At 35.3% G+C, this 21,291-nt stretch overlaps 1 protein-coding gene across 4 annotated transcripts in view; it reads right to left on the bottom strand.

Annotated features, from left to right (window-relative positions):
• DLG2 (discs large MAGUK scaffold protein 2) overlaps positions 1–21,291 on the bottom strand; it is a 1,964,683-nt gene that overhangs the window by 1,936,315 nt on the left and 7,077 nt on the right. For all 4 annotated transcript variants that reach the window (XM_034666214.1, XM_034666215.1, XM_034666218.1 and 1 more), the window contains exon 2: positions 12,002–12,133. In XM_034666214.1, the coding sequence (XP_034522105.1) occupies positions 12,002–12,133 (132 nt within the window). The remainder of the gene's footprint in view (positions 1–12,001; positions 12,134–21,291) is intronic.

Below are 21,291 nucleotides of genomic sequence, written 5' to 3'. Positions count from 1 at the left end.
CACTATTCCTCTCCATAATTATCTATGTTTATAAAGAAAGTCATTCAATTAATTCATCTCCTTCCATGTTACAATTATAAATACTCAAATTTGGGAAATGGAAGTATCCAGCATCAAATTTGGTTTAGAACTTGCAGAGAGCTGTTAAATATGTTTAATTTTCCATATTTCCAGGGGTTGCCCTTCTAGAAAGCTTTAAAAATTAGATTTTATGAGAAAAATGGCAAGAAGAATGTAAACATGTATCCTGAAAAATGTTAATGGAGCGCTGCACCTAAAATAATTAGGTTTTGTTCATGTATTAATTATCTCAATTAATGAAATCCAAAACTCACCTTTATACTTATAATTATTGTCCTATTTTGATCAGTTGAAGAGCTCCTAAACTCTTCTTCAAAAAACTTTTGCAGCAACTATTTCTAATGCATGAAGCTTATTCCTGAAGTAATTGTTTATATTCAAGTTGCTTCTTTTCATAACTCAAGGTTTTTGTGAAAGTATTATTTAATATTCAGTATAATTTGTTTCTGTGAACTTAAAAGTGCTTTAAACTTCTAGGGATTCATGATTAAGGCATTTCGTAAGAACTGGCATGCCCACTGGAGTTTTGTGGTTCTAGGTACATTTAATGACTCAATTTGCATATATACATACAACCCTGTAAAGAGAATGCTAATCTTACGATTTCATGAAAGTTTACCATTTTGACAACAAACTGGAAATTGAGTATAAAATAGAACCCAGAGACTCAGAAACTAGAAATCAGGGAAATTTATGCTACATGGTATATCTGTTGGTTATTACTGGAATGTTTGGAATTCCTAACATACTTTAAAAAATTCCAGGGCAGGGCACCTGGGTGGCTCAGTTGGTTAAACATCTCCCTTCAGCTCAGGTCATGATCTCAGGGTCCTGGGATCTCAGAACCCTGCATTGGGTTCCTTGCTCAGCAGGGAGTCTGCTTCTCCCTCTCCCTATCCCTCTGCCCCTTCCCCCCCCCCATGCACGCTCTCTCTCTCTCTCTCTCTCATAAATAAATAAAAAGCTATGGAGCTTCTGGCAACAAATGAGGTAGGGGATAAATGTTTTCTTAAGGAACTTTTAGGAACAACTCATGTAAATAAACTTAAGTAGATCAATGTTCATCATTCTCCACCACGTCTATCATTTGCCAGGAACCAGAAGTAACAGGATGAAAAGGAAGCATTTCCTCTAAGATACTTGTCAGATAATTCCTTTCCCATTGCTCCTTTTTGTGGTTAATCCTTTTCAACATTAATATCAAATTTGAAAAGAGTATGAAAAAGTTAGAATCTACATTGAGATCTATGCTCAAGATAATGGAGTCACACATAAAACTTACACTACACCATGATCTGCAAGCAAAATGCATAAATCATTATTTACTGTGTCTGTGGCTTATCCAGCTGCTTCAGAAACCCTAAATTCCTATGGCTTACTCCTCCTCCTGCTTATCTCTGGCTAAAATAATGCCTGGTTATATGGGAGTAGATAATTCTGGAGGTGGGCAGAGGGGACATATGGTTTATCTGCCATCATAGCTATATGTCTTAGGGGCAGAAATCAGTTGGGTTTATTGGATCTAAATGCTGTTCTTCGTCTCCTCTGATACTGGAGCAATGTTCCTGTCCATCTGGTCATTGAGCATACTCATGCGCTCTTATGGAGAAATCTGTTTGGTGGAACCTGGAGTTCATTCTCTTGGCTCAGGGGAAGTTGCCAGGTGCTCTTCCCAGATGACAACACTTGCCTTGGGCTCTCCAGGCACTATTTTCCTACATTCCTCCCTAAGGACATGTTATAATTTCAATTCAGCAGAGACATTGACCAGAACTTTGCTGAGATGCAGACCTAATGCCAGCAACTGCCTACCTTCAGATTTCTTCTTAAGTAGTAAAAAATAAAACGCTACTTGCATAAGCTTTCTATTCCTTTTAAATAAGGACATTTCTAACTTAAGAAGCTAGCACAGTATCAGGCATGCAGCAACACTCACTTATTCGTCCATTATTTTAATAAATATTCATTTAGTGGCTATAATGTGATAGGCACTAGGCTAATATAACAGATATAGCAATGAATAAGGCAATATGGTTGCTTTATGGAATTTACATTCTGGTGGAGAAACTCATGCAGAAAACTCATAAATAAAATTACCCATAGTGATCCATACAGTCACAGAAAATAAAACAGGAAATGTGATAGATGTGACTTAGGGGTAGAGTGGAAATGGGGAGTGAGACAGAAAGGCACTTTAGAGGTACTGGACCTAAATGATGACAGAAGCCAATAAGGCAAATTTGGGTAGATTTAGGTAGAAAGGTACTCCAAACAAAAGAAAAGCAAGTGAAAATGTCATTTAAGAACATAAAGAAGGCCATGTGCCTGGAATACAGTGAATAAAGAAGAGATGAGATGAGAGGTAGGCAGAGGAGATGGGGAACCTTACAGGTGAGAAGTTGAATTTCCAACGATAATAGATACGACTATAAGGTTTCAATAAATACATAGTATTTAAACTTGTTTTTACGACATATCAGATAAAGGGCTGGTATCCAAGATCTATAAAGAACTTAACAAATTCAGCACCCAAAAAACAAATAATCCAGTCAAGAAATGGGCAGAAGACATGAACAGATACTTCTCCAAAGAAGATATACAAATGGCTAACAGATACATGAAAAAATGTTCACCATCACTAGCCATCAGGGAAATACAAATCAAAACCACAATGAGATAACTCTTTACACCAGACAGAATGGCTAAAATTAACAAGTCAGAAAACAACAAGTGTTGGCAAGGATGTGGAGAACGGGGAACCCTCTTACACTGTTGGTGGGAATGCAAGCTGGTACAGCCGCTCTGGAAAACAGTCTGGATATTCCCCAAGACATTAAAAATAGAGCTACCCATAATCCAGCGATTGCACTACTACGTATTTACCCCAAAGACACAGATGTAGTGAAAAGAAGGGGCACATGCACCCCAATGTTCATAGCGGCAATGTCCACAACAGCCAAACTGTGGAAGGAGCTGAGCTGTCCTTCAACAGATGAATGGATAAAGAAGATGTGGTTCATATATACAATGGAATATTACTCAGCCATGAGCAAGGATGAATACCTACCATCAACATGGGTGGAACTGGAGGGGATTCTGCTAAGTGAAATAAGTCAAGCAGAGAAAGACAACTCTCATATGGTTTCACTCATATGTGGGATATAAGGAATAGCACAGAAGACCATAGGGGAAGGGAGGGAAAACTGAATGGGAAGAAATCAGAGAGGGAGACAAACCTCTGGACTCCAGGAAACAAACTGAGGGTTACAGAAGGAAGGGGTTGGAGGGAAGGGGCAACCAGGTGATGGGTATTAAGGAAGGCACGTGTTGTGTTGAGCACTGAGTGTTATAAGCAAATAATGAATCACTGAACACTACATCAAAAATTAATGTTGTACTATATGTTGGCTAATTGAATGTAATTTTAAAAAATAGTTTAAAAAAGTAAAAATAAGATTTATTTATTTATTTGGGGGAGGGAGAGGCAGAGGGTGAGGGCAAGGGAGAGAGAGAATCCCCAGCAGACTACCCGCTGAGCATGCAGCATGACAAGGGGCTCAATCTCATGACCCTGAGATCATGACCTAAGCCGAAATCAAGAGTCAGACGCTTAATTGACTGAGCCAACCAGGTGCCCAAAATACATAGAATTTAAACATTTTTAATGGGGCACCCGGCCGGCTCAGTCGGTAGGGTATGTGAATCTTGATCTCAGGGTCATGAGTTCAAGCCCCATTTTGGATGTAGAGATTACTTAAATAAATAAATGGTTTTTAAAAAATGAATAAATAAATAAATAAACAAACATTTTTAAACAAACACAATACAATAATATGAACTTGGCCAGTTCAAGTAATTCCTTATGATTTTACTGTTTAATTCAAATAACTTTTCTAAGTAGTTATCACTATTGTATGTATTCGTTTAATGTCTCTCTCTCTCTCGTGATAATGAACTCCATGAATATAGGTCCACATGTCTCTTGTCACTAAATTCCCAGAGCCTAATACAGTATCTCTTAAATAATAGGAGTTCAAACTATATTTTGTCAAATGAAAGAAATTTAGTGATAGAATATTCTATGACAGACAATGTGCTACACACTTAGAATCAGTCTAACTGAATTAGAATCAGTCCCTGCATTCAGGAAGCTCACAATCTACAAGGGAAACTAACATGTAGTCAATTAACAATAACACAATGTAATAATTGCTACACCATAAATATGAACAAATACAGGAACATAAGGAAGAAAGTGACTAATTCTGCTTAAAGATGAGGAAAGTAGTAAGGAAGTTTTTAACCAAGAAAGTAATAAAAATTCATTTCCTTTAGATGAATGTTTACACTAAGAAAAAACACGTATATCATGTTCTATTAATATTTAGTTCTATAGTTCAAGAGACATATACTCTATTGACAAAAAATTTTTAACATATTATTATCATAATATTTCAAGACATCTTGAAAGGCCTATTCTTTTTTTTTTTAAGATTTTATTTATTTATTTGACAGAGATAGAGACAGCCAGCGAGAGAGGGAACACAAGCAGGGGGAGTGGGAGAGGAAGAAGTAGGCTCATAGTGGAGGAGCCTGATGTGGGGCTCGATCCCATAATGCCGGGATCACGCCTTGAGCAGAAGGCAGACGCTTAACCGCTGTGCCACCCAGGCGCCCCTTGAAAGGCCTATTCTTAACATAATCTTTTAGAAATTTCTCTGTTTTTATTATTATGTATATCAAATCCCTACATCTGAAAGTTACATTCAAGGTTAAAATATTCATAATATTATTATGCCAGCTATAGGAAAACCTAGATGGGGAAACCTATTGTGTTCTGTTTTTTTGCCAGCTGCCATATAATAGCAACTATGATTATTACCAAAATTTATTTATTATGTACTTAGCAGAAATTGCCTGATCCCTTCATGTTCCCAATAAACTTTTGGGGTTTTATTACCTTGCTCTGTATAGAAGTCTCATATGCCATCAAAATAAATTAATTTTTTCCTAATTCAGCTATAGAACAAATAAAAGCATCTTTCATTTAAAAACAGCCTTGTAAGCATCCAAAATACATAAATTTAGTTAAATGGTGCCATCTGGTGACATAAATCCTGCAGCAAGTATACAAAATCCAGAGCCAAGAATGGCATCCAACCTTTTTGATGGCATCCAATGTAAAGTGTCAAATTTAACTTAAGATACACTTGATCCTATGTGACATGAAACAACTAATCACACTCAGTATACAACAATTTATAAAAGGGCTATGAGAAGGATTGTGAGGGCCACATTTTATGCTTACCACTCTTGTTTCTCAAGTTTACCTTCAAATATATTTTTTAATTAATTAATTTTTTAAAGATTTTTATTTATTTATTGGACAGAGAGAGACACAGCGAGAGAGGGAACACCAGCAGGGGGAGTGGGAGAGGGAGAAGCAGGCTTCCCACTGAGCAGGGAGTCTGATGCGGGGCTCAATCCCAGGGTCCTGGGATCATGACCTGAGCCAAAGGCAGACGCTTAACGATGGAGCCACCCAGATGCCCCTCAAGTTTACCTTCAAATTCAAACAAGTCTTTGGAAGAGACTTGAGTTTAATGTGATGCCTTATCTAATTCCTATAGGACATTTTAAAAACATAAATATCAAGAACATCTTGAACCCTTGTTCTTGTTGTATCTATTTCCTCACTCTCCTTCTGACCTCTATCAATCAGTATAATTTTTATCACCTGCCACTTCCCTAAGAAAGCTTTTCCTGATTCCACTGCAAAGGTTAAGCCTCTTGCTCATAGCACCCTCTCCTTCTCCTTTGTAGCATTTATCACAATTGTAAATATAAACTATTTATGTAATTTTGTTTAATGCTTATTTCCCCATTGTACATCACAATGGCTAGCACGGTGTTCAGTATATATCTTTTGAATCCTCTTGTTACCCAAATCCTATCATTCACAAGACCCAGCTCAAGTTCACATTTTATAGAAAAGCTATCCTAGCAACATCAGTCTGCAATGACCCCATGCTTCTCTGAACTCTACAACACTTTGGTCTAGCTTTCTGAGTTTAGTCTTGATTATATCCTGCCTTGTACTTGTTTGTATATATGTGAATATTACCTTCCCAATTGACCTTAACCTCCTTAAGGGAAGGGACTTTGTTTCTAGTAACATCCATCTGCATAAGTCCATATAAATTAAATATGTCATAAATACTTTATTAATTATTATTACTCAATTGTACTGAATGAGCCTTGAGTGTGCTAACAGCAACATCTCAGTGTAGCTTTGCTGCTCTCTATCCATAGCCTCACTGGTAGAAACTACCATCAAGTTTCCAAAGGGAAAAAAAATCACTTATGTGTATAAGATATACTATTGTATTTTAAAAAGAAAATTAGATGCCATAATTATATTTTTTAATTTATGGGTTCTTAAAGTGCTCAAGATATATCCCAGAATAATAATGGCTCATTATGCTTGTTAAAGATCAAATCAAATCTTTATTAGACTCAAGAATAAAGAAATGCCACTGTCATATCTCACCAAATTTATTAATAATATTCACATACTATATTACTTTCCTTGAGAGGCCAAATATCTAATCATTATGAACACATGTTCTCAAACTTCAGCATGCCTCAGAATCACCTGGAAGGCTTATTAAAATACTATTTGCTGAGCACTCCTTCCAGAGTTTCTGTTTCAGTAGGTCTGGAGTAAGGCCCAAGAATTTACAAGGCTAGCAAGTTTCCAGGTGATGCTGATGCTGCTGGTCCAAGAACCAGACTTTGAGAATGTCTGCGTGGAGGATTAGAGCCAAGTTTTCCCAAATTCATAATAACTGTGTGGACTTTCACATTCACTATAATCTATAAAAAAATCCCTTCACTATCTTATTATCAGGTGGCAAAAATTATACATTATGATGAATAATTAAGACCAAAATAGCCATGATGTCTTCATAGAAATGTTATTTTGAAATAAAATATTATACTGTAATTACTATATTGGAAAAATATGTAGGGGTTTTTATTACACTCTAACTAAAATGTGATAAAACTTTTAAACACATTGATTTTAGAGAACTTATCAGCATTACATTTAAGTAATTACCTAAATTCATAGCTAATGTCTCTTTGCCCACTTGATTTCTCTAATTTCTCTATAAGGTCAAGGACTATCCTCTCCTCTATATTTTACTGTTGTATCCCCACTGCCTAGCACAATGTCTAATACATACCAGGTATTTTATAAATAATTATTGAATAAATGAATAAATAATATGTACTGAAGACCTACTATTATTAAGGTCCATATACTGGGGGTATAAATGTTACTTAGATATAACCTCAACTCTTAAGCTACTCATAGTCTATTGAGGGCACAGAAACATATTCACTGTATCATAAGGCAATAGAATAAACGTTTTATAGTAATCTGAAAAAATGTTGTGAGACATAATAAAAGGGTTGGCTAAAGTGACTATCAAGTAGGGACATGGGAGAAGGCTTCAACAAGGAGGTGATAAATCCTAATACAGTAGTATATCTCCTGTATATGCCGATAGCTAATATATTCCAATATATAGTATATCTACTATATCGCCCCTTTGAGTCCATACGGTTCTATGTTACGATTTATGGAAATGAAAGCATTCTACTCTAACACAAAGTCTGACATGCAAGGGATAAGCATTTTTCTAACATGTTGCTACTGGCAAGGTTTTAAGGAAAATACCACTTTACTGCCCATTCTGTTCTGAAGCTTTCCCCAAAAGTCCCCCTCAAACACTGCAGTGAAATAAAAAGAAATATGGAAAGAGCCCAGATGTCCATTGACAGATAAATGGATAAAGAAGATGTGGGATATATATACAATGGAATATTACTCAGCCATCAAAAAAATGAAATCTTGCCATTTGAACCAATATGGATGGAATTAGAGGGTAGTATGCTAAGCGAAATAAGTCAATCAGAGAAAGACAATTATCACATGATTTCACTCATATGTGGAATTTAAGAAACAAAACAGAAGATCACAAGAGAAGGGGGGGAAATAAACTAAGACACAAACCATAAGAGACTCTTAATCATAGGAAACAAACTGAGAGTTGCTGAAGGGGTGGGAGGTGGGGGGATGGGGTAATTGGGTGATGGGTATTAAGAACACGTGATGTAATGAGCACTGGGTGTTACATACAACTGATGAATCACTGAACTCTACCTCTGAAACTAATGTTTGAAATTAATGTATATGTTAATTGAATTTAAATAAAATAAATTTTTAAAAAATAAATAAAAGGAAATAAAATCAGATAAACAAGATTAACAAGATTTTCAAAGGAGTTGAAACTCATTAATATATACATAGTTCTCTCCACAATTGTATAAGTAATGAAAAAAGAATAAAAAAATTTTCAATAAGGTATAACAACAAAGAACATTTGTGGTACATATCTGAAAATGAACTAGCCCATTATATTATTAAAACAGCTATTACAAATAAATAATTATGGTGGTAATATAAGTGTGTAAATATTCAAAAGAGATCTGGAAGAGAAGTATCAAAATAATAAAAAACATTTCCATCTTGCTCCTTCGTCACATAAATGAAGAATAAATAACCAAATAAAGTATCTTGAAAATCTGAATTTTTAGCCATACTAAATAAGAGAGACCTAAATTAATCTGTAAAATATCATGGAATTCCAATTCACTTATATTCAAAATCTGTACTGTTAATAATGTAATCATATAAAACTGTAATTATCCATCTGACAAAACTTCTTCCTTAGTTACACCACAAGATGTCACCCTAAGTCCAACATCTAAATGTGCGGCTTCTAGTACATTGCTGTTTTAGGTGTTTTTCTTTTTTTGTACATTACTGAACATATTAACATTTTTAAAGTTTAAGTGTTTTTTTCCACTGTCAGTTGTCAATAAATGGAAAATTAAAGGATACAGAAACTGTAGAAACAAGGAGGGAGACAGTTAATCAAACAGTTCATCATTCTCTATGCTTATCATATATCTGCTATTTACCGTAAGAGGAACGTACCTCACCATAAAATTTTATATTCTTCTTTTCCTTTATTTTTAATTTTTAAAGGATGAATATATGTTACTTTTGTTATCAGATAAGTTTTTATTTAAAAAATTTAAAAACACAATACCTTCCACCTTACTACCACAGAACCCATTTATAAAATGCTTTAAAAGCACTATAATAATGGTCAAAATTACGTAGACAGAATTCTGTCTTCACAGATTACACCACCTAAGACGTACTAGTGTTTGGGATTTTTTTTAAGCCTATGATGGAAGGATTACAGAAGGAGGCTGTATTAATTTTTGAAGTGATGCTTTCTGTTGATAAAAGGGTTGGTTTCCTGGTGATATGTAAATATTACAGTATGTCTTGTAATAATAATATTTTACTTTACTATGTATTTGTACTGGGTTTTCTGCATTATGATTCCCTTCTATTTCTAGCTAACTAAGATTCATGCAAAGTATTATTTCAATATACTGGCTATCTGAATATCAGAAAAATGGGTAAAGCCACTATGCTCCATTACTTGTAACAGAAAAAAGGGCAGGTGGTGGGTTAGGAGGTAGTTGGTCCAAACAGAAAGGTATAGACCACAAATAATACTCTAATCAATAGCTCTCTGCTTATCATTTTATAATGATATAATCCCTTTCATGGTTTTTCTTCTTTTGGGTCCTTAAGGAAATACACAGTGAGAACACTCAAACATTCAATAATAATAAATTAGTTATCAGTATTTAGCAACACACATAGAATTGAAATGAAAATTCTGTTTTGTTGTATAATGTTGCTCCATTCTTTGCGGCCTACCTAGTTTATCCCAGAATGACTTTTAAACACTGGCCAGAGTAAATCTATCCGTTCAAAGCTGGGCACCAGAATTACTTATATAACAGCTTTTTACAGATTACTGTTGCCTTTCATTTTGTTAGAGAATTTCAAACCATGCTATAGGCTTTTTGCCAAGATATTTATAACTCACCCAAAACAATGGCAAAATGCAATTCTCTGTCATTCATTTGCCCTTTATTCCCCATGCAATGATATTGTGATACCAAACGGCGACATTACCGAAGTACAGTAGAATTATCTAAAGCATCCAACAATACTCTTCCTAAATCAAGTTTTCAAAAATTCAAACTCACAAAAGACTTGGTCAGTCTCAACTAAGCACATCATACAAATCTACTTAGAGATACTGCCATTCAGTTAATGGCCTTTACTAATTATCAACTAGATGAAACCATTAATTTTTAATTGAGAAACCTGTGGCTTAAAAATGTTCTCTAGGGGCGCCTGGGTGGCACAGCGGTTAAGTGTCTGCCTTCGGCTCAGGGCGTGATCCTAGCGTTATGGGATCGAGCCCCACATCAGGCTCTTCTGCTATGAGCCTGCTTCTTCCTCTCCCACTCCCCCTGCTTGTGTTCCCTCTCTCGCTGGCTGTCTGTATCTCTGTCAAATAAATAAATAAAATCTTTTTAAAAAAAGTGTTCTCTAAAATACTATTCTCTAATGACAGGATTTATTTAAATTCTGTAAGACTCCATTTAGAGTTGTTTTTATTTAATACCAGCTAAGATGATTATAGTTATTTGTGTCATTAATTCTCACCAGCCACAGAAAAATATTTCAAAGAAATTAATCCACAGGCAAAACAATCCTATGAAGCTTTTTACTTCTATTTTTATTCAATAGATGAATTTTAAATTTTCAAAATTTAATGGTTTTTTTTCAATTATATTCACACCCTAAGGTTGCAGTTTTTGTCAAGTGTGGACATAATAAAAAAACAGATAAAATATTTTCAAAATTAATCCTAAGTTCCCATTTTTAGATTTTATATCCATACCACCAGACCTGAGAAAGTAATAATGTCTAGGAGACTCAGTTATTCTTTAAAATGTACTCTTCAAGCATAGTACAATATAGTATCATTGAGTGGGGTTTTTTAAATTGTTTAGTTAGTTGACTGTTTTGTTGAGGGGAGGTGTTTGTTTATATCTTTTGCTAGTTTAACTACTAAAATATTATGTAAAGAATTAAGTTATCTGCATAAATACAAAAGATACACATATAAAGACACACATACATAAGCAAAATCCTTGATTTTCTTCACCATTTTTATGTTAAAGATTAAACTAAGGTTGACATTACATGGTTAAATTTAGGACAAACTGACCAAAATTCCAAAGCACTGAGGTTTTCATCAATCAACTTTTCAATATGAATCATAACCTTTCACAAGAGAAGCAAAAGATGAAAAAAGTATTTTAATTTTAAGAGGAGTAAAAATAGAACTATGATTCTGAGTAGAAATGACCCATTGTTTTTGATGCTAGCCAATTCCTTCTCTAAAGGAAGGCAAGTTTCTTCTCCAGCATTTGTCCCCAATTTTTTTGCAACTGACTTTGCAGGTTTCTTCCTGTGTAAACTTTTCTTCCTATATAAAACATTCTTTCAATATTTATTTATTTTTTTAAAGATTCTATTTATTTATTTGACAGAGAGAGAGAGAGCAAATGCAGAGGGAGCAGCAGGCAGAGGGAGAGGGAGAAGCAGGCTCCCTGCTGAGCAGAGGACCAGATGTAGGGCTGAAGGAAGACACTTAACCAACTGAGCCATCCAGGTGCCCCTCGATATTTATATTTTTAATAACCTAAACTTTTTTTTTCTATTTTATAGCAGTTCTTTTTTAGGTTAGCCTTAAAGAAGAAAAGGAAAAGAAAATCTTTCCCTCCACTATCAAGGAAAATTATTCCAGTTTTAAATTTGGTTAACATTAGGTTCTTTGACCACATTACTCAAACTATTAAGCCCCATTCTGACCATTAAAATGATAAATAAATTTGTAATACATACCTAGCAAAGCTTGGAATAAGCTGCTCTTAAAAATACCCATCACCTTTTTAACAGCGTTTTTCAACTGCTGTTCCTCTGGTTTCCTTAATTTTTTGCAGTATTCTTCCAGTAATGATAAAGCTCGGTCAGTATCTGAAAAACATGAATTCAAAATTCTATCTTACATTCCTAGAAAAATAGAAACCTAATATTAAACATGAAATGTACAAAAAATAAGATATATAACTTTTCATTATAAATTCCATATAATCAATTGAGTCTCAAGAATATTTTTGTTGATTTTTGCCCAGATCTTATAATAATGGCCAACTTATGGTTGTAACTGATGAATGAGTAGTTCCGACATAAATATTGGTTGATTTTTTTGTTACATTAACAAGATGAAAATGAAACAAGATGGCTTATGTGACAAACCTTCACTCATTCCTTCATCAATTTTGTGATTTCTTTGCTGAATCAAATAATTTTTGAATAACGGACAAATACTTCTTCAATTTTTATGCAAATCACAGTATAACAGCTAGAGATGTAACAGTTTTTTTGAGAAAGAGAGTGCATGAACACAAAAGTGGGGGGGAGCAGAGGAAGAGGGAGAGAGAGAATCTTTTTTTTTTAAAGATTTTCTTTCTTTATTAGAGAGAGAGAGAGAGCACACATAGGCAGGGAGAGGGAGAAGCAGACTCCCCGCTGAGCAGGGAGCTGGACACAGGGCTCAATCCCAACACCTTGGGATCATGACCTGAGCCAAAGACAGCTGCTTAACCAGCTGAGCCACCCAGGTGCCCCAGGGAGAGGGAGAATCTTAAGCAGGCTCCATGCCTTAGCGCTGACAGGAGGTGGCGTTCGATCCCGTGACCCTGAGATCATGACCTGATCCCAAACCAAGAGTTGGATGCTTAACTGACTAAACCATCCAGGTGGCCTAAAATAATATACCTTTAACTTGCACTTACATTACTAACATTTCCTTTATCACATTTTTAGCAAAACAATAAAACAAGCCCTGATTTGTAACATGTGCAGTTTCCAAGGTGTAAATATTCCCATCATGGCCAGTTTCAAGACGCCAACATGACGTCATTGAACACAGGAATGGGAAGAAGCACAGCAGTGCACCATTATTTAGCTTTAACACCATAGATAAAATAGATGCAAATAACCTCAAGAGCATATGTGGTATCAAAATGTAGAAAAATATTAGGAAGTGGTAAGTTTCCAGTATTTGTTACTTTTATTTTTAATATAATTTAATGTAAGTTTACATAATTTAATTTTTAAATGGCTGTGTTTAAACCAGCTTACAAATTTGTTGAAAATGTAACAATAGGCTCTTGCAAGCTGGTGTGAGCCCATTCCAGCATGCCACTGTTTCCAAGGCAGCACTCTCTTCTAGCTTCTCTTCCTATACTGATACTTCTTAATCACTTTCCCTGGTTCCTTCTCATTCCTCAAGCTCCTAAACATCTACAGACTCCTCTCTATACTTACTATCTAGGTAACTTTAGCTAGTCTCCTGGCTTTAAATATTATCAGAATCTTTAGGATTCCCAAGTTTATATGTATAGCTCAGATCTTTCCCCTGTATTCCAAACTCATATTCAACCGTACACTCAACATTTCCATTTGGGGGCACCTGGGTGGCTCAGGTGGTAAAGTGTCTGCCTTTGGCTCAGGTCATGATCCCAGGGTCCTGGGATCGAGTCCTGCATCGGGCTCCCTGATCCACAGAGTCTGCTTCTCCTTCGGCCCCTCCTCCCACTCGTTCTCTCAATATTCCTCTTTCCCCCTCTCTCTCAAATACATAAATAAAATCTTCCAAAAAATTTTTCCATTTGGATGTTTAAGAAGCATCTGAAACTTAACTTGTCAAAACTGAACTACAGATTTTATCTACCTTTACTGTTTCTCCTACAGCGTTCTCTCTCTCTCTCTCTTCCAATTTTTCAGGCCAGAATCCTTGGAGTTATCGCTTGTTGTTCTCCCTTTCTAATTTTCTACATCTAACCCATCAGTAAATTCTGTTGACTCTAACACTAACTACCACCACTATCATTTGCTAGTGCTACTACCCTGGTCCACTCCACCAGCATCTACCACCTGCATTATTGCAATAACCCCGTACTAGTCTACAAGCTACCACCTTTGCCATCCTGCAGACTTTTCTAAACACAGCAGTCAGACAGATCATAAGCCAGATAATGTCATCCCTAACACAAACCCTCCAGTGATTTCCCAACTCACTCAGCAGAAGACTACCTGTCTAATTTCAGCTATTAGTCCTCTCTTCTTGCCCAGTCTACTCCAACCACAGTGGTCTCTGCTCTTTCTCACATATAACAAGAACTCTCTTACACCAGGACCTCTATTCCCACTCTTCTACCTAAATATTCTTCCTTCAGATAGCCTTTCTGCTCCTATACTAGCGTATCAATGAAGCTGTCTCCAATTTTTCTATATAACATAGCAAACCTCAAGCTTACTCCATTGAAAGAAAGGGGAATATCAATAGGCAATAACAAATGGAGAAGGATGTCATGTAATCAATTTTTTACCTCAAAAGGTTATAAACATAAATGAATATGGATGCACAGGGAGCCCTCTCCAATTTTAGAACAAGACATAAACATAGGCTAATACATTTGCGCAAATGCTGTCATACTTTGCATGATAAAATACTTTATTTAAATATAATATTTAAACTCTTTGAATCAAGAATATTTGAATCCACATTTTGACAATAGTTAAAAAATCAGCAGTTTCCCTGAAATGATAATGGCTACTGGCCTCACTTTTGAACCCGTTCCTAATCACTAATGTAAGCAATCAACAATACCATAATTATAGTATGCCTTCCTCAGTACTTATATGTATCTTTGGGCTCTGAATTTCTGATACCCCTAGTGCCTCAAGGTTTAGTATTTCTCATCCCTTCATTTGTTAGGTAGTCTTTTAAAATCTAAGTACAAGGCCTCTTTTTCTTTTATTCTCTCTTTTTTTTTTACAATTGTAATTTTTAAGCTCTTTTTTACTTCTGTGTCACTTTTGTAGGTATTCACTTACTCTGATCTTTTATTCTTGTGAGTGGCAATTCTTAGAAATGTATCAACAGCATTTCCATAATCACATCTATAAATGTAATTTTCTAGATAAGAAGACTTTCACTAATTCATTCAACACATATTTACTTACTAACTACCCAGGGAAGACACCGAATCAATTCAAAGCAGCTAGATGTTCTCCAAACCAACAGAGCTTATTATGCTTCTCATCTCTGTATAAGAAAAATCTGACACATAGAATAAGACGCTAGAACATAAGAAAAAACAAATGGTCAATACGGTCAAGTCTCTCTTAGACCATTTACGCTTTTGCATGCCAGCTTCTAGTGCTGGAATTATGGCTGCCCTTCTTGCTTCTTTTGATTATCAGTAATGATCACATTCTTGTGTCAAGTCCATTATGCCCTTTATCTCTACTTAAATTCTTATTTCTGATTAATGAAAGCTTGAGCTTGAGGCTAATCTAAAACTAGATATCTTTGCAACGATGAAAAAATAAGCAAAAAAATAAAAAATAAAAAAGACAAGATGACAAGGATCCTGTTGTACAGGACAAAAATCCCTAGACAAATGATGACAAGTTGAATAAGGTAGAAAGTTGAGATAATTACCTAAGTCAGCACTGATATTTTAATCGATATTCAAATAACCAGTTATAAGTGGAGAATTTTTCACCTAAATTGCAACTATAATGACCTCAGTACTATTTTCTTTTTTTTAAGGATTTTATTTATTTATTTATTTATTTATTTGAGAGAGAAAGTGACTGAGAGAGAGCATGAGCAGAAGGCGGGAGAGGGAGAAGCAGACTCCCCGCTGAGCAGGGAGCCCAATGTGGGGTCCGATCCTAGGACCCTGGGATCATGACCTGAGCTGAAGGCAGATGCTTAACTGACTCAGGCACCCAGGTGCCCCATCTCCTACTTTCTTTATTCTTAAAAGAAATCTATCTTCATATGACTCCTTAATCTACTGAAAAAATGAAACTAAATTTGGATTACCTGAACACAGGCACAGGAAGAAATGGGGAGGAGGAGAATAACTTTTTTTAAAGATTTTATTTTTTATTTATTTATTCGACAGAGATAGAGACAGCCAGCGAGAGAGGGAACACAAGCAGGGGGAGTGAGAGAGGAAGAAGCAGGCTCATAGCGGAGGAGCCTGATGTGGGGCTCGATCCCATAACGCCGGGATCACACCTTGAGCGGAGGCAGACACTTAACCGCTGTGCCACCCAGGCACCCTGAGAATAATTTTTTAAAATAAATGTTTTGCAGGAAATATGCAATGCAAAGGATATGGTGACTGTTACATAATTGGAATTTTGGGTAGTCATGTGTCTCTTAATTAAAGTTCAACTCTTTGGTTTAAGAATAGCACTGCAATAAGTTATAAATAATTTGGGACACATAATTAAAATATGAAACAGTGAATGGCAATAGTGCTAACAAATGAATTTTTAAAAAGAAGGAAAAGATGACACATAAAATTATTTGTCACAACTTAAAAATGGAACAATTACAGAATATATGGTGTTAAGAAAACTAAGATGAAAGTATAGTAGAAGAAAAGGTGGACTTAATACACAAATCTTGGAGAGCAAAGATGTTAGAATAATGAAATTCTTTTACATAAATTTATGCAACATGTCTTACAGTTAAACTTTTTAAGAAACTCTACATGCATTATCTTCTCTGATTTTCACCAGTAAGAACCCATATCATATCTATTATACATGAAACTGCAATCCATAGTAGCTTGTCCAAGAGTACAGAACTACTAAATAACAGATTTGGAGCTTAATGCTAAAGCTTTTGATTTCAAGTATAGCCCTCTCTCCAAACTACCACTCTTAATCCTCCAGAAATAGAGTTGAGGAAATTGCTATAAAAAAAAAAAAAAGGAACTTGGAATCAGACATAAAACGTATCAGTGAACTTTAGAATCTAAGTGTTAAATGTTGAATTACTAATTTTCACAAGTTTAATTGATATAAAAATTGTATTTATAACATAAAAATAAATAACATAAAAATGCCCTACCTTTAGAAGTCTGGTATATAAAAATAATAAGTTCTTTCTTTCATTAATCAGCTATTTGAGTACCTAACTACATTCTGATATTGGAAACTCTATATAGGCAATATTCTACACTCTCAGAGATTTCTGAATGAAAGTAAAGGTAATTAAACAGGAAATTTAAACAAAGTAAAATATTAAAATAGAGTGCAATAATGCTATGATGAGGTACCAGGTACCATGAGAGGAGAGAAGCTGATGTCAATAGAGACCATGTTAAATTTGGCCTTATACCCAAGGAAGAATAATAAGCCCTGGAAGATTTTTTTTTCAAGATTTTATTTATATATTGAGAGACGGCATATGTGTAAGCAGGGGAGAGCCAGGGAGAATCCTCAAGCAGACTCCCTGCTGAGCTCAGAGACTAGTGGCTGGATCTTACAACCCTGAGGTCATGACCTGAGCTGAAACCAAAAGTCAGACACTTAACCAACTGAGCTACCCAAGTGCCACCTAAGAAATACTATTATACACATTTTGCAAATGAGAAAACAAGAGAGAAATGAAGTAACTTGCCCAAGGTTATGCTACCAGTAAGTGCTGAAACCAGGACTCAAATCCTGGTCTATCTGGCACCAAAGCCTACTTTTAAATATTATGCCATACTGAAACCTAACTTAGGGAAAGGATCATATTATTTCTTGTTTCTGTAATTGTTTGTAGTAATTATACTTTACTCCCTCCCCGCCCAAAAAATTGTTTTAATATACTTCAACAAGCACTTGTTGATATATTTCCCCTGCTGAAACAAAAAGATACTATACAGAGATGTGAATTTTTATTACTACCTTTCAGATAAGCTATGTTTTCAGATTTTCTATAGAATTGTTAAAGAGAACAATGGGAAAATTGCAAGGTTAAATAGTAATAAATAGAAAGGAAGATGACAGCAAATTTCACCTTCAGCTGAACATTGAAATATTCATCGTTCCAGGTGTAGCAAACTAGAAAAAGAAAATGAAAAAGATAAAACTTGGAATTCGAATTGTGGAAAAAATGTCTGACCAGACTTAGAGCAGATCTAAAGATTATAACCATTCTGTAAATACTGGAAGGTTTACAAATAACTTTAGCATCAGTGAGAGAGATAATACTCATAAAAAAATGTCACTATAATCTATTTTAAAAACGCACAGTATGGCATTTCCTGTCTGTAAGCGGATGCGTCCTTGCCATATCTGAGCAGGCTTGCTCCAAAAGCTGACCAGGAAGCTGGACCTAGACCACTGAGAGAAGGGGACTGTCTCTGAACACAACTTTCCTCTTCTTTGGACCAAAGGAAAAAAAGTATTCTGATGATAAGCATTTGTGTAGCACTTTCCTACTTAAAACTTTTACATGGGCTAGATATTTTTATTTGGCCATCACAATAATCCTAAGAGGTGAATATTATTCATATAGTCATGTTTTAAGATAAGGAATTTGAAGTTCAATCTGTCAGTTTTCTTTAGATAACTTAGCCAGGCAATAGTAAAGACAGGATTCCATCCCTGGGCTCTTCTCCACTGTGCTATGATGCCATTCATTTGTTCTAAGAACACCATGCTCACACAATGAAAAGAACATTGGATGAGCTTCTGGTCCTAATTCTGTCACCAACTGACTTTATAAAAGTGAAGTTCATATACATTATCTTATTTGATATAGAAAAGAAATAACAAATTTTAAGAGGAAGGGAACATATTAAATCCCTTTTAGAAAAGGAAACTGAAGTTCAGAAGAATTGATTTTTACAAGGTCACCTGGTGGCATCATCATAAGGAGGCACGTAAACTCTTTTGTACGTGTGGGAGATTGGCACTTTGAGATATTAATTTTTTTCTTTCCCTAAATTTGCCCATTTTCCTTCTTCTCATCTAAGCACGTAACTGGTTTTGTATTTTATTACCCAAGGGAGGAATGTGCCAGGACAAAAACAGCAATTTTTAAGTTTTTCCAGTTTTGCTTTCCTAAAGCCTAAACTCTCAGAATAAAAGAGTTTGCCATGGAGATGAAAGATTCCCATGTATGTACAGAAAGAGAGAGAGAGAGATCTCCTAGCACCTCCCCAGTCTAGAAAAAGATTTTCTCAGCTGAAGAAGAGAGGTCTTTGGATTCCAAGTCCACAGGGATCTAGGCTCTGCTTCTTTACAGCATTGCCTGGAAGACAGAAAGAACCCAGTAAGGAATGGCATCATAATTGCATCTAGGTAAGGAGAAATACAGAAATTCTGGGGGGAAAAATCCATGTTTGGGAAGCATCAAATCACTGTCAGACCAGAAAGAACTATCTAGACACAAATCATGTCTTAGAGGTAGCCTATTATATATGGGATGATCGATGACCAGACTATACCACCATTCCAGGTGGAACTCTACCATGATCCCAGAAAAGTAAAGAAAACGTCAAAAGTGATTGGAGTGATTTTGTCCACCACTCAGTGACTAAGAGTCAAAAATAAAGTTGACCTATAGAAAATGAATGGATATTTCTTAAAAGCCTGAATTTATAGACTGAGAATCCATCTCAATGGTTATCTAATCTTGTCCCTTCTAGAAGCCAGGTCTTCTAACAACTAGTCTAGGTTTTATCCCCACAATATCACTGCTGTTGATGGTGATGATGATGGTGGTGGTGGTGGTGGTGGTGATAGAGGTCATGATGGTAAGTTGAAGGCAAAGAAAATAAATAATGATCTGAAACAGCATCTTACCATCTCCCACATTGGTAAATCTCTACTGGTCTTTTGATTTATTGAGTGCCTGGTACATAGCAGGCACTCAAATCTTTGGTGAGTGGATAAATGATAGAATAAATAAATGGAGGTAAAGCTATTCCCTTAAATACATACATATTTAGCTTTTAAAAGAATTTATAGTTTATTACTTATAAGGGATTTTAAATGGAACAGAACATAATGATTTATTCCAAGTCTTACCACACTGTCACTGATAAAAGATGTCACAGCTCTCCAAAATGAAAGTCTCCTACAGAAACTTCAAAATTTTGTCTAACAGAGTTACGGTCTCAGTGCCTAGCAAGATGGTGTCATGAGAAGAAATAGGATACATAATCTTGCCATACTTACCCATAGTCTTTGAAAGTTTTAACTTAATTCATTTTCATATGACTTTCTAATTTATAATACATCATTCCTCTTGGTCTTAAATTCTAAAACAAATCAGGTCAGGAGAATTGTTTCATAATGTAGGTGATTTGGCCATAATTCTTGAAATAGCTTTGAGAAACTTACTAAAAACTAAACCTATGCAGAAAGCTTACTACTTGGAATTCAGAATGACTGACTGGACAGAAGAGACCGGGTAAAACTCATGATCCTTTGCTGACAAAGCAACCTATATTGAGGATACAGAGCCCTCGTGCCTTGACTGATACAAATTCCTGAGCAGGAATTCTAGCTAAAGACCAGGTCCTCCTCCTGCAATTAATTTAAAAAAAAAAAAAAAGATTTGATACATCTTAGCCCCATAGTAAAAAATGTTATAATCACTAAAATGATTACATAGTAAATATTAATGAGAGCATATAATGAGAGTATACAATTAAGAAATAGGGCATTCTTGTAGTTTAGTGAATATATTGTTATAAAAGAGTGAGCAATCGATTGGTTGATTAGCAAAGGCATGAGTGAATTGAATGCCTTAATTCCATGCTTTAAAAATCCACTATTTTGTGTACATCTTCCCACTAACTAGACTCTTCTACTCAAAAAAGTAACCAATGATAGGCCTAAAGGAGAGAGAAAATATTCTACCATATACGGAACACTTGGGCAGTTTCCAACAACCTAATGGTTCAAATATTTCATGGTATCAAGTCATTAGCATATCATTTTCACACTTTCCCAATACATAAGAATTGTAAAACCAATTCAATTAACAGATAATTTTAACACTACGTCTATTGTTTGCTTCATTACATACTCTTAAGCAGTAGTTGAATACAAAAAGTATTCTTCTGTTTCTCTCTCCGGATTGCTCTCTCTTTACGCCTCCTAGATTGATGAGTATTTTCCAACATCGAGAGTCTGTGGCATCATGGTTTCCAATAAGACTCACAACCAAGGTCAATATGACTCTTTTGAGGGATTTTTCAATCTAACAAAATCTTTAGTAAATTATCTATTTTAATTTAACTTACAGAAATTGGGAA

This window comes from Ailuropoda melanoleuca, chromosome 8, assembly GCF_002007445.2.
Source record: "Ailuropoda melanoleuca isolate Jingjing chromosome 8, ASM200744v2, whole genome shotgun sequence".
Lineage (NCBI taxonomy): Eukaryota > Metazoa > Chordata > Mammalia > Carnivora > Ursidae > Ailuropoda > Ailuropoda melanoleuca.
Note: the sequence above shows the minus strand (reverse complement) of the source record. Positions and strands in the feature narration are given on the sequence as shown.